General features: G+C 45.3%; 1 protein-coding gene across 1 annotated transcript; it reads right to left on the bottom strand.

Annotated features, from left to right (window-relative positions):
• Nucleotides 1-138: 138 nt before the first annotated feature.
• On the bottom strand, nt 139-12,297 carry tlcd3a (TLC domain containing 3A; the record flags this gene model as incomplete). Its single annotated transcript, XM_084474265.1, has 5 exons — nt 12,013-12,297; nt 7,010-7,096; nt 5,101-5,320; nt 1,649-1,744; nt 139-552 (listed from the first exon to the last, which is right to left on the bottom strand). The coding sequence occupies exons 1-5, from the start codon at nt 12,132-12,134 to the stop codon at nt 139-141; spliced, it is 939 nt and encodes a 312-aa protein (XP_084330391.1). The 5' UTR covers nt 12,135-12,297.
• Between the last annotated feature and the right edge of the window lie 1,498 nt (nt 12,298-13,795).

Genomic DNA, 13,795 nt, shown 5'->3' with positions numbered 1-13,795 from the left:
GGGGGGGCGGGCGGGCTGCGGTGGTGGTGGTGGTGGTGGTTGAGGTGGTGGTGGTAGGGGGGAGGGGGGGGGGGGGGGGGCGCGGGAGGGAAGGAGGGAGGGAGGGAGGAGCGGGGCGGTTCCGAGGTGGCAGCGGCGTCAGCGGAAGGCCGTCTCGCCCCCGCCCCCCCCCATCCCCCATCCCCCCCCCCCCCCCCTCCCACAATCGCGCGCCCGCGTCACTCGCCTTTGGTGTTGTCCGTGACGGCGGCGGCGGCGGCGGCGGCGGACAGGGCGGGGGGCGGGCGCGTCGGCCCTGCAGCGGCTGCGCTGGTACAGGCGGAAGCCCTTGCGGCAGAGCAGCACGAACCAGTACACCTGCGGCGCCAGGATGCAGGAGTTGCCCAGGTTGGCGGCCAGCGACAGGTGGAAGGGCACGCCGTAGAGGGGGATGCCGTAGTGGCGGCCGTACATCCAGTACATGTACGGGAAGAGGGCGATGCGGCACGCGAAGAAGGTGAGCAGCACCATGCCGCCGTTGGCCTTGTGCAGCCGGCAGTCCTGGAGACTCAGCTGTGAGTGTGGAGGGCGGGGCGGGTGGGAGCGTGGAGGTGAGGATGGGGGGGGGGGGGGGGGAGGGGGGTGGGGGGAGGAACAGTGTGCAGAGGGGATGAGAGGGGATAAGAGATTTAAGTTAGAAAACACTTCCAGAAACCCACTTTTTTTTCCCGGGATGCTCAATAATAATGACTCAGACGTTTTTCCCACTGCAGATTCTTTTAGGGTTTCTGATCAAACAGATGGCTGCAGACAAACATTCCTAGTTTAGAAAGTTTAAATTGTCTTAATTGTTTAAAAAATTAAATTAAATTAAATTAAATTGTTTAAAAGTCTCGTTAGTGATTTCCAAGTGCTGCTGACTAGTGAGTTTTACTTTGTGTACCTGGCAAACAAGGTTTGCACGCGGAACGATAGTGGTGTCAGTAAAGAGCCAAAACTTGTAGTGTCAATGGGGCTGTTTACGTTTGGTTGTAGTCTTTTCGCTCGGTTCTAGCCCTACTGTTGAGAAAGAGAACCGAGCAAAAAGACTACAACCAAAAGTAAACAACCACCCTTTTCCGTTTCCGACCAACGAGCAATGAGTCTTCCAACAGAAATCAATGGGATTTATAAAATGCGATATATGTGCAATAAAACACGACAGAAACTGTATTTCGCTACGATACTTGATCTGGAACATCAACAAACACCACTAACTACTCAGTGAGTTGCACATTTCTGAAAACAAACATTTAGGGTTGTTTTAAGGACAGGTTTGTGCATGCACGTAGCCAACATTCTGAAGCAGGCAGGGGCGATTCCAAATGAGCCAAATACCCGAGACAGGACCAATAGTCAACAAGTTCCTCCTAGACAAACAAGAAAGGGGGCTCAATGTTCAAAATACCGGAATTGTCCTTTAAGTCTGTCCTTTTAATAACTGCAATTGGTTAACTCAAAACATAAACAGGTTAGGCTAGCATCATGGCAAAAACCGGATAGCCCTGAAACAGACGTTTTCTAAAGTATTCCTATTGTGCATCTGCCAGTTTCCTGATGACTGTAGCCAGCAGCCTGTTTGACCTGTATGTGTGTCATCGGGTCGGTCGGCTCGCTCACTCTCGCTCACCTGAATAAGTATTTTTCCCATAGAGACGAAGGGCGTGCTGAGCTCTGTGAGGAACAAGCAGCCGACAAAGAAGTCACCCTGGTCCTTCCTGAAGAACTGAAGAGAGGGGAAAAACACACAGAATCAGCAAACAGAACCAAGCATTCAGATATATGCAGAGACACCAAACAGAAGGTGTCCTAATGAGCCATACGGACAAGTCTAGCAACAGACACAAACACACGTTTCACTTGGTAAAGCACCTTGATTGGACGTGGTGGACGGTTTAAAAGCACACAACAATGACCTTAAACGAAGGAGGAAACAGCAAGCAGGGAGCATGGCCTTAGGCCTACCGGAGCAATCGGACACATTTCAAATATTGACCAGCCTCAGGACTCTGTGGTGGACAGATCCCATCGGGTGGGGGGGGGGGGGGGGGGTGGGAGGGGACGGCTGAAGACAGACAATAGAAACAACAACAATCAAACAATCAACAAAACAAGGAGCTGTCTGGCCGCGCGAGTAGTTAGCTGGCGATGAATAAAGCATGAGGCCCGGCAGATAGGCCCCTGCCATCTGCCCGCAGAAGACCGTCTTAGACCACAGGAGAGCAACTTAACACCACAACTCAACTAACCGCCGGGCCCCGTCGTCCCCTACTCTGCCACCCCCCGGGGCGAGTGGGTGAGTGTCGATTGAACTGATGCTTGGGATTGGAGTCTGAATGTGATACGTGAAACACCTTAAAATGGCCATTTCCAATTCTCAGTTTTTCGTTTGGTGGGCATCTATGCTGAAAGAAATACAGTGACGGCGCTACACACGCAAGTGAGTTGAAGAGTTGAGTCTGTGGCAGTAGCTCTGCCCATACCCTCTCTGAGTGATGGGAAACGCATCACCCACTGTGCGCCGGTTGGGATTTGAATGCGTCGAGGGAATGTGCCCACTGCCCACCGATAACCAGTTTGTAACATTCATAATACTGCAGATTCAAGGGCTTTCATTAGTGGGCCATAGGATCGTTCACCATAATGTCACCTCATTCGACAAAAGACAGTGTCTATTGTACTCTAGGTTCTAGACTCTAGAGTATTGTTGCTATACATTTAATACAATGTCTTGTGTTGTGCCAGATTTTTTTTGCAATGCCGCCGGTGGTGCCTGGCGGTCACATCAACACATTACCATTAAAACACCCCACAGTTTCCCTTGAAATAAACACAGGTCTCTGGGTTAGGGTTCCTTCCACCAGCAGGCACACCTGAACAATGACAGCCACACCCACGGTGTGCTCCACGTTGCGTTGACTTACGTGGGCTCAGGCATGACGCTGCTGCTGACAGACAGGATGAGGGGGAGAGGGGAGGAGGACAGTCACGACGACAACGACGACGACGACGACGACAACGGCAGCTGGGCCTCAATAATGCAAGGTAAGGTGATGCTCGGTCACCATTGACGGCCACGGCAAACAAGGGGGCTCGAGTTTCCACTGCACCTGGCTGGGCTGGCCAACCACACCACAGCAACCGTACATTGAAACGGGGGGGGGGGGGCTGTGGTGCAGGGCCTGCAGGGCTGCGGTGAGAGAGTAGCTGTTCTGTGACGGGCCGCGTGTCGCAGTCTGACATAGCGGGTTCATGTTGACACTGATAATATTGATCGAGGCTTCCCCATAACAGATATGATCTGATTGGTTTTTCCAGCTGGGTAGATTTTCTTTTAAAATGAGAACGATAAACTTTACAGTTGAAGGGTATATAACATCATGTTCTTCTTCTTTGGCTGGGACATTTTGTTTTTCCCCCATTATCTCCATTCAGATTAAATTAGACCTTTAAGCATCATTAGTAAAGTTGGGGCCTTCATAGCGGCGTCGGTTTTACAACTGGCTGATTAAGATAAAAAAATGTTTCCACCAGTGATCAGCCTTTGCCTTTTCTTTATCAGGTAGCCGTGACCAAGATTTTAAGGGGTTTTATGAAGGTCTATTAGTGTGAAATAAACATGCAAATAAACTTTAATGATGAAATTTGGTAAGCATTTTGCTCACGACTTCATAAATCCATGGTATTTAGCTTTAAAAAACAGTGTGCGATTATCAGTGTGCGATTATCTCAAGGGAACAGTGCTCGGTGTGCTAGTCAAATGGCTGCCTGTGAAACAAAGTGGCCACTCTGATAACAACCACCAAGCATGTCTTCATTTGAGATTAAAATTAAAACCATACTAACTGCCATTTGATTGAGGTTGGAATAAAGTATATGGAAATATGTTTTTTTGACGCTGCTTCCTGATGGTTTTATATTCCTAAAAATTGGCCCAGTTACAAAAGTACATAAAATAAATATACGAAAATAACTCAACCTCAGATAAAAGACATTTGGCTTTTTAGCTACACTTTGTTCCTTTACATGAGAGACTTCGTCATAGGACAGATAATGGGTAGTTTGATGGCCCGTATTGGCGGAACTATTTATAAAATCGGGCTTCGTTTGTAGCAGTCATTGAAATGTACATGAAAAAAGGAGGCTAGCTCAAGGTCGATGGATGTTGAGATGACAGAATGGCAGGAGCAGCCTCTTAGATTAACCAGTGTATGATGATCAAAGGTTTCTGCACATCGACGAAAACATATGACTGAAAACATAGTATTATGTCACCAAATCGAAAGCACATTCAATCAAAAAAATTACATTATGCGGTCACATACGATTACTATTAACGATGATGGAAGTAGCTGATCACATTGTCGTTAAACTTGACCAACGGCTGACGAAATTAACGTCAGGATCATGAAACTATCCTGACGTCCATAGACACTATAAAAGCTGTTTACTGCCACAGTTTCTGCAGACTCTAACAGAGCAGTGGAGGCCTGAAGTCAGCAGATATCGCCAGCTAACAAACATTCTTAATACTGAAAATGTACAATTTTCCGTATCTTGTATGGTGTTTATGAATTTGCCCACGCCTTTCCTCTAACCACACAACGCTCATTCCTATAGTCTAGTATAAGAAATGTAGCCCCCCACTGTGGCTTCTTTCCATCTCACCAAGCTGCATGGGGCTTCTAACTATTTAACCCTGCTTCTGATCATGAAGCGTTTTTACTCCCAATCTATTCATGTGCTACTGTTTTGGCTCATAGTCTAATATATTAGAACTTCATTGAGCATTTAGCATTGAGCCAGCAAATGTTAACATTGAAACTTAAAAAGTTCACTTTCCACCTTCCCCATCCCCCTCGACTCAGGGTTTAAAATGAACAAATCCAGGGTTACAGATCAAAACAATTGCTTGGCTGGTCGATTTTTCCAATCTTCTAGAAGTAACATTTGGACCCTACCTGCATTCATCCACCAACCATGATTTATTAATCATTTCATACCGTCACCCCATCACCCCATGCATCAATCTACCCATGACATCGCCCTCCCTCTGCCCCCCCCCCCCCCCCCAGGTCTCACCAGAGTGACAGGGAGCAGAACAGTGAGCAGGGCGATATGGTGGAGAACCAGCAGGAACTCCTTGCGCACAAACGAGTTCACTGTGCTCAGCGAATGCCTATTGTAGTCCTCGTGCCCTTTGACCTGGAAGCGGTAGTAGTGGCTGAGATACATGGCGTACAGGTCGTACGCCATGTAGGGCACGCCGTACCAGATGACAAAGTAGGGGGCCAGCCAGTGTCTGCAAGAAAAATACAATAGTGTCAACAAAATCATTTGAGTCACATTCTGTCCACTGAAAGTTTTCCTTATATTCCTTCACTTTATTATTGTTCACCTTGGAGAAGGGATTGTCCCGCACACTGCAATCAGGCTAAGGTTTAACACTTGAATCCATAAAAAGGCCTATGTTTGCCCATGCAAAGTTGCTTTCAACCGTCAAAACATGTGAGCACTTAAACGTGCGGCTGCATGCAATTATAACAAAATTCCTGGACTTAATTTGTGGTGATTACTATGACGGTTAATTACGGGCTGGAACAAAGCCACTGAGCCGTTGACCCTTGCCCCTGAGTCCCCTGTGCTGTAGCCGTGCCACCTTTGCACTGTTTAGCCTTGCGTTGAAAGCTACATGTGGAACTGGCTTGTTCAAGATTGGACCCAGTTCCAGGAATAAGAGTTGCCTATCAATCAGTCACACAGATGTATAGAGACACACACGCACACGCGCGCGCACACACACACACACACACACACACACACACACACACACACACACACACACACACACACACACACACACACACACACACACACACACACACACACACACACACCAAATAGCTGTGCTAATGCCAATGCTCGTGTTAATTGTGTTTAGTAATATATATTTCTCCCCAAGGTTTATTTTGTTAACTTGTGTATGGACTGCACATTTGTTATGAAATTACAAAGACAAGGGACCACATTAGCTGCCGGAAGGCAAAGCTCTTGAGGGCAAAGCTAACCACCGTTAACCACAGCCTTGCATTACGGGGCCGAGGTCAGGCCATTAGAAATGACACATGAATCTGCGTCAAGCATTGAGCGATAAGGATGTTCACCGTTTCTTATAAACAAATACTCGCAACCGTATAATAATAACGATGAGTAAATACAAATGTCCGGGGAAAAGACAATGCTTAACTCTTATGCGTGTGTGACCTGCTAGCAGTTCAGAGGAGAACAGAATGGTAGCAGTGTTGTAAGCCCAGGCACTGGGGGAGGGGGGGGGGTGAGGGAAGATTAGCAGTCCAATGGCCCCGGGGAGGGAGGCAGGAACTGTGCTGGCCAGTAGCTCAGTGGGGGGATTAATACAGTAGCGTTAGCTTAGCACGGCAAACGTTTCTTCCACGCATCGAACATGCTATTGCTACGCTAACACTAAACAGTGAGTTAAACGGTCGAAAAACGTGGCTCTGTGAGCGACTTTATGGCTCTCTCGCGGCCGGGGGTCTGGGATGCAACGCAGCGAGGGGTTTTGGCGGCCGTGGAGCACTAATGTTAGCGGACGAGAGTTAGCGGACAGATGGGTGGTTCGCTATCCCTGCTTGGTAAGGACAAAGAGGGCATAGGGATTGTTAATCAGGGAGAGACTGAATTGACGGAACCATTAGGGGAAGCTGGAAGAGCATCCGTCAGATGCATTTGATATATTCAGAGTGCTCCCTTTTTTTTTTTTTTTTTTATATAAAAACTCACTGCTTACTTATAGCCTTGGATAATAGTCTTGTTAAAGTGCCCGCTAAGTGTTTGACCCATAACCTTCAAAAAGATCGGCGGGTCCCTAGCGATCGGGGCCTTAAGGCCCCTGGACCAAACTGACTGTATAGGCGGAGAAAGAATCAAGCGGGTCTCTGTGTTGTGATTGGCTGGCTGGCACTCGACTCACCTGTCATTAATGACATTGCCCCGACACGATGCCACCACGATGCACCCCACAGTGGTGGCCATGACGGCATGGATGGAGGACACCAGCCTGGGGAAGAGAAAGAGAACAAGAGAGAGAGAGAGAGAGGGAGAGAGGGAGAAAGAGAGAGAGAGGTTACGATCAGCATGTTCTTATATGGAAAACATCACCATCTCTTATTACATTATAGGTTAAAAATTCTAAACAGTGTGGTGTCAACTAGAGCCCGCCCGATATATCGGTTAGCCAGTATCAGCGGTAATTGTGTGCCAATATAAAGATTTTATAAATGGTGTTATATATTTATAAATGTCATTGACTCTTTATAAATCCTATACTATACAACTTTAGTTAGATGTATCTGGAATGACAAAATCCTCAGACTATTGGTTGTTAAAAAATGTTAAACTAAAAGAAAGCAGCTCAACCAGAGGAAAACCATGGGTATGCACTGTGAAGTGACAGAAAGTCTCATGACCCAGCTTTACTGCCAGACCACGGAGTCGACGTCAGTCATATCCAAGGTTCACACCTGCATGTGCTCTTGCAGACACGCATACAATTATTTGGCCTTGGACAACTTTGCTACCGGCTGATGGAGCGGTAATGGTTTAGTAAATTGGGACTGCAATCATGGGTTTAGGTGCCAATCGGTAGCATGGGTAAAGCTGGTTGACACACATGGCATAGCCTTTCGGAAAAGTGAAGTAATGGGCTGCCTGCCTACTGGTTGTCGTTTTTTTTTACGTCCTTTCTTCAAAAGGTCAGCTGTTGGAAGTGGATTAGCAAGGGGTCACTTGCAACACACTCATGCTTCAGTTGCACCCATGATTATATGCATTGCATGATTATATGTCTCTCACGAGACAACAAGAACAATTGCATTTAATCACAAATCTCATTTGACCTGTAAATCATTTCAAACAGCACCCCACAGTAAGCCCCTTAACGCACTTATTGCAACACTAAGTAGCCTCCTGTTTGATCAAGAAATTATTTTTTACTTTGTGACACTATCTTGACTAAGGAATTCTATTGTCCATCAGGTTTGTAGAACGAGTTCAGAGTCACCGGGCAGCGTTATTCAGTGATGCAAGAACCTTTGTAAAGCTTCCTGGGAAGCCACGAAGAAATGTGACTTATTGTGCGCCACTTGATTGCGATCACAATCACTTCAGAAGAGTCGAGTTAGACATGCGTGTTCGTGTTTATGTGTGCACGCAGCAGTTTCCTGCTCAGACTCGTGACCCACTGTCCCCTGTGGGGGGACAGTGGGTCCCCCCCCCCACTCTCTCTGTGGGACCGTGGTCATGACACCAGCCTTGGCATGGCAACGGAGATCATGTGACCGGGCCCCATGAAGAAAAAATAAAAACACCCCAACGAGAGTTGTGGATAAAGTCACGCCATATTTCACTGTCTTCTTTGGTAATGTTTTGCATAGACAGATGTGTAGCATGCCAAGTGTGCAAGTAGGCCTTGCGAAATCCCCCCCCCAGCCCCCCAGGCCCATGTGGCGTACTCAAGTCACAGGACCAGGGACCTACACCCTTAAACAATTGATCTGTTGTTTGCCCACCAGCAGTTGCTTCAAAAGGAGAAAAAGCCGTAAAAAAAAAGGGTTGTTAAGGTGTACTTGGGAAGAGCTGACGCGTAGGGGTGGGTGTGAGAATGTGTTTTGTGTTCCCATGTTGTTACACCGGTGTGTGAATGCTCATCTCTGCTACCCCACCCCCACGACCCCTCACTTACTTTCTACTCCCTGCTGCCACTCATGTGAGACTCTGCATGCAAACACAAATCAAGCAAATGCAGACGTGTGCACGCACACATAGTCAAACATATGCCCAGACATACACCTCTAAAATACATATAAACACACAGACACAAAATTGCAACCTTCCCTGACAGAGAATCGCTTCCCGTTTCCTCTAGTTAATGCCCTTTGTAATACAGGGTTGCACATACAACATACACATACACATATAAGCAGCCCTGGGAGAGCCAGAGCATAGACCCAAAAGGAAAGGGGCCAGTAGAAACGAGAGAGAAGGAGAAAAAAGCTAACTGAGCAAAGCACATCTGAGGCAAAAAAGTCTCACTTCCTTCCTATCTCTCCGACTCCCCTCACTCCCTGTCTGACCGTCAAGTGGATAGTCATGCCATTCACTATATAATTCCATCCAGCATATCTAATATGGACTACGTAGATATGCGTGTGTAATAAAAGGCTGTATGTAACATGCCAAGGACAGTGTGATGGCCTCAGCTCGTTATCAGAGTTGGGAGAGCCAGCCAGCCGTGATCTCGATGACCGTTGAGTCGTGAAGCATCCATCAGCCACCGACTCAGGGACCGAGTTCAGCGCATGTCCCTGCCCTTTGTTTTCCACACTTACAGTGGACGTCCAGTGCAGGGAGCACATTGGGACAACACAAGTGGACATTTTGAGCTTTCATCTCACACTAAACAGTCGTCATCACTATTACTCGCTGCTGACAAAAGATGAATGAACAAATAAAAAAAACAACACTTGATTGGGCTGCACCTGAGTGACACAATTCTGTCACAACCTATGACGGTCGAGGACGAGTTCGGTCAAATGAGGCCTCTTGCCGTGCGATTCAAAGGGGACAGTTTGGCTTCAATGTGCACCGAGACAAATATTTACTGACTGTCTTCTTCCTTTGTATCAGAAAGAAAACCTTTTGGGATCTTGATAGCGGGACTGTGCTATGAAACACCAAGTTGATTTAAAAGTGAATGATAATAGCTGATTTGCATGATCAGGAGGGACACGTATACAAGGTATTCACGGGGCACAGATGACCAGCCCCCACTACTTGGGAGTAGAACATTCTAATCCCATGTCAAGTCACTGGTCTTTAAAACTAGGCCAGCACTATGCTTTAAGACACTTAAGTAACTGTGTTACCGTTGAACATTTGCTGCCAGTGTTACGTGGAACAGACATACTACCGGATCTCTAAACTAGGCCAGGGTCATGCTTTAGGTGTTCAAGGAAAGATATTGTAGCCAACGCTTTCCATTTCCATGAAATCCAGTCAGTCCCTGTACAACAGAGCATGTTTTGATTGGTTGGTTCACATGTTTGCCAATCTACAGCAATACCCTAGTCATATGGCTTTGTGACTTAGGAAATATTTAGATGGTCATTTGTTAGAAAGCCGACAGAATATCTAACAAAGCCCTTTATTACCTTTGTCATGTTCTGACAAGATCAAACTGTAAACAGAGTCGTCTTAAATTTTGGTAATGGCTTTGGTTTCATTTGGGTGTGACATGCACATTACCCACAATGGAGTACTGGGTTAGCATTGCTTGGCTATACAAGTGTTGTAACGTGGATCCTAAACGCATAGTAAGGGACCAGATCCACTTGAAGGTTAGGGTGATTACCCTTGAAAGGTTTTTGTACATTAAATCACAATGGACTGGTACACTTGGTACACAGACAGCAAAGAACGGGGTGTTTTATAAACTTGCAGCAGCTGTCCTTTATCTCTATTGTGAGACCACATTGTATAGTCTTCATTCTTAACCTGTGGTAGAACCAACTAAGCTATGCCTTCTACCGTTAATACTACTAATAGGAAACCAAAAGACTCAGCATGGTGTATATAACACACCTATCATTCTCCCCAAACACACTGCATTGCAACAAGCAAACATGGGTGAAGGCCAAACCAATGGTTCACTGGAACACTATGGAAGGGACATCTTCAATTACAGTTCTATATTTCCGAATTACAATCTGTACTGCTTATAAACACTACGGCAGTGGAGATGGCCTAGTAGTCCAAGATGACATATGCTAAGCCTTTCATTGTAAAAGCCTTTTGGAAATGATTTTTCTCTTTTCCCACTAGGCTGCATTGAAGCGTACGAAAATACATCGTTGACGCCATGCAGTTACAAGCAAACGACAGTGTTCAACATCGTTTGCATTTGAAAGTATTCGCCGTTTACGTGATGATTAATTGTCACTCGACAGCATCGTTGTAATAGCTAAGTGACCAGCTTTACACAAAGCTAACTCAGCACTCTGCCGAGCTCATAGGCGGATTAGCAACAGTGACAGCGTTCAAATGAGCAATGGTTTGAACCCCCCACAGCCCATGTGAGTTTGCTGGTTTACACAGACCAGTAAACATGCGATATCGTTAGACATTACGCGTCCATCATGTTTTAATGGCATTAGGCGTTTCACATGAGCGGTAACTATAACGTTACCATGGTAGGGGGTTTGTTATCGAGCCGGGTTACGTAAAACAACACAGCGCCTCGACTAATATATAGTATATATTTTTTTAACTTCCATAGCGAGTTGGACCGCTAGATACGTGTTAGAAATGCGTGTGGCCATTTAGGCCATGGATGTATGGGCCGACTATGGGCCCCTAGTGGATAAATATTTCAGAATGGGTCCTAAAAGTGCCAGTCCCGGGCTACCTCTACGGCCCAACTTGCTGGAGACATGCCTGTCTAAATATAGGTGCTGAGGACCCGTGGAGGCGCTGCATCATTTATGATGGCAATGTTAGACAAATAGTATAATGCCTTCACAGGATAGACACATCGATTCGCCACCCACACGTTCAAATGATGGGTTAACATTGATGGTTTTGCCATAACAAATTAAAGGATGGTTAATGGTTTGTAATAATCGGATTAAACCGGAGGATGTTTTCCACTGAAAATGTATGCCTAAAGAAAATCGATAACCAGTCGCAATAGTTGTGTGATTACTAATATTATACCGTATGACATACATTACAAAATGATGGTATGTAATATAATAAGGAATGGATACATTTATATGGTCACCGTAGGGTTATATCATTACATTCGGAATTGGCATAGCTGTGCTATAACGTTATTGATGCGTTTCACTGCAAGAAGACTGCTACAATGAATGCACATTGTTTGTAGGTGGGCTATGTGATGAAAATGAATAAGCATACCTCTCACTGACAAGAACCACGTCTGCATCGGTCCACTGTTTGAAAATGGACGGGAGTATTCTCCGAAAGGCGAAGAAGAGACCGGGAAAAACTACGACACCGCAAGCCAGAACTTGCAACATCCTGCACTTGTCTCGGGAGCTGGCACTCGACCTATCTCCGTTTTCTAATCAGGGTCGACCTTTTGTCCACTATATTTTCCCGTTACACACGACGTTTACTCATTTTTGGTGGCCCGGAATCACCGTGCTTGCTGGATTGTTTCAGCGCTCACGCCACAATCCGGGCACCAGTGAGCGCAGCGTTTTAACGTTGCCTCAGCAGCACGGCACTCTTAAGTAGGGATGGGCGGCACACAGACGAACTGTTCAAACGGAACACATCATGAATCGAGACCATAGGTCGTGACTAATCATGCATCTAACATTCTTAGTGAATAGTGTAGTAATAGGCCTACATAGCGTTACAACATAATAGTATGGAACAAAATATGTTGGCCTCATAAAAACATATAATAGGTACTAACTGATGTTAATATATAACAAGGCAAATAATGCAATTGTACAATGATTGATTACAATTTTTCAGCTGTAAAGAACTTTATAGTTTATAGTTTTTTAATGAGCTGTATACATTTTTTTGGAATCTGAATTGTAATAATGCTTGTATGAATAAATAACAATAATAACAATAACATCAACAACAACATCTAAGTAATCCTTTTTATTCATTTTAATAATTATTAAATAATTATAAATAAAATATATATAATATATTAATAATAAATATTGTTTGGTTAATGTTGGTCGTATATTTTAGAATATTTTAGTTTTTACAGATTTCATACACTGAGGAAGTTGGAGAGGCGCAGTGATGGGAAGACTTGGACTTCCCATCACTACTATGACAAAAAATGAGCAAGATGTTCAGGATTGATAGCTCTGTGAAGCAAACTAAGTCAGACCTTCAAGCTTGTCACACGTTTATATTAGCATATATCAGGACAAAACTTGACAAACAAGCCAAACTTCTATAAAGACACTCCCTGGTATAGCATATGGTTACCTTCAATTGATAAAACGACATGCTCCAACCACGAAAAACAGACAATTGATGGCTTTAAATATTTTTTAAACTTTTTGATGCGCTGTTGGTGTATGTTATGGACTGCATTTGGTGTTGATGAGCATGTTTGACTATAGTGTAACATGTATTTTCATGTTTTATCTAAACATTTGCTCCAATCCACAGTATATAACAATTTGGTTCTTACTGATGGGTTGATGTACACAAACAAATTACCAGACTAGGTGGCTGAGATAGGCTCTCTCGGTTTGTAAGTAGGACAGTTGCTATGGTGTTTGAGTGGTTGCTCTGGTGTTGTTTATGGTTCGTAGGTGGTAGCGGTCAAGGCGAGGTACTGTCTGGGGCATCTATGGTATGCTAGGTTATTGCTTGGGTGTTTCTGGATTGTTGCTAAATGGTTGATTGAGCTGTGTGGTCAGTAGGTGGTAGTCTGGAGCTTCGTACCAAAGCTTAGCATGCAGCTGAGGTAAGGCGTGTCCTTTGTAGCAGTATCCTATGAAGGCTCCTAGGTCACACATAAATTAAATGGTTTAACAAGGCTAAGGCCCCGAAGGATACACCAGTTATGTTCTTCAGAGTTCTCAGAAAGGAGGCTGCATTTATCAGCCTAATTCGAAGGATCTTTTACACTGGGACAGCCTCTATGATGTAGCAGCTGAGAAATGCAGTCTACCAAGGCAGCCTAGGCTTTGGGACA

Source organism: Micromesistius poutassou, assembly GCF_964030765.1.
Source record: "Micromesistius poutassou genome assembly, chromosome: 10".
Taxonomy (NCBI): domain Eukaryota; kingdom Metazoa; phylum Chordata; class Actinopteri; order Gadiformes; family Gadidae; genus Micromesistius; species Micromesistius poutassou.
The sequence above is the reverse complement of the archived record's forward strand: the minus strand, read 5'-3'. Positions and strand labels throughout refer to the sequence as shown.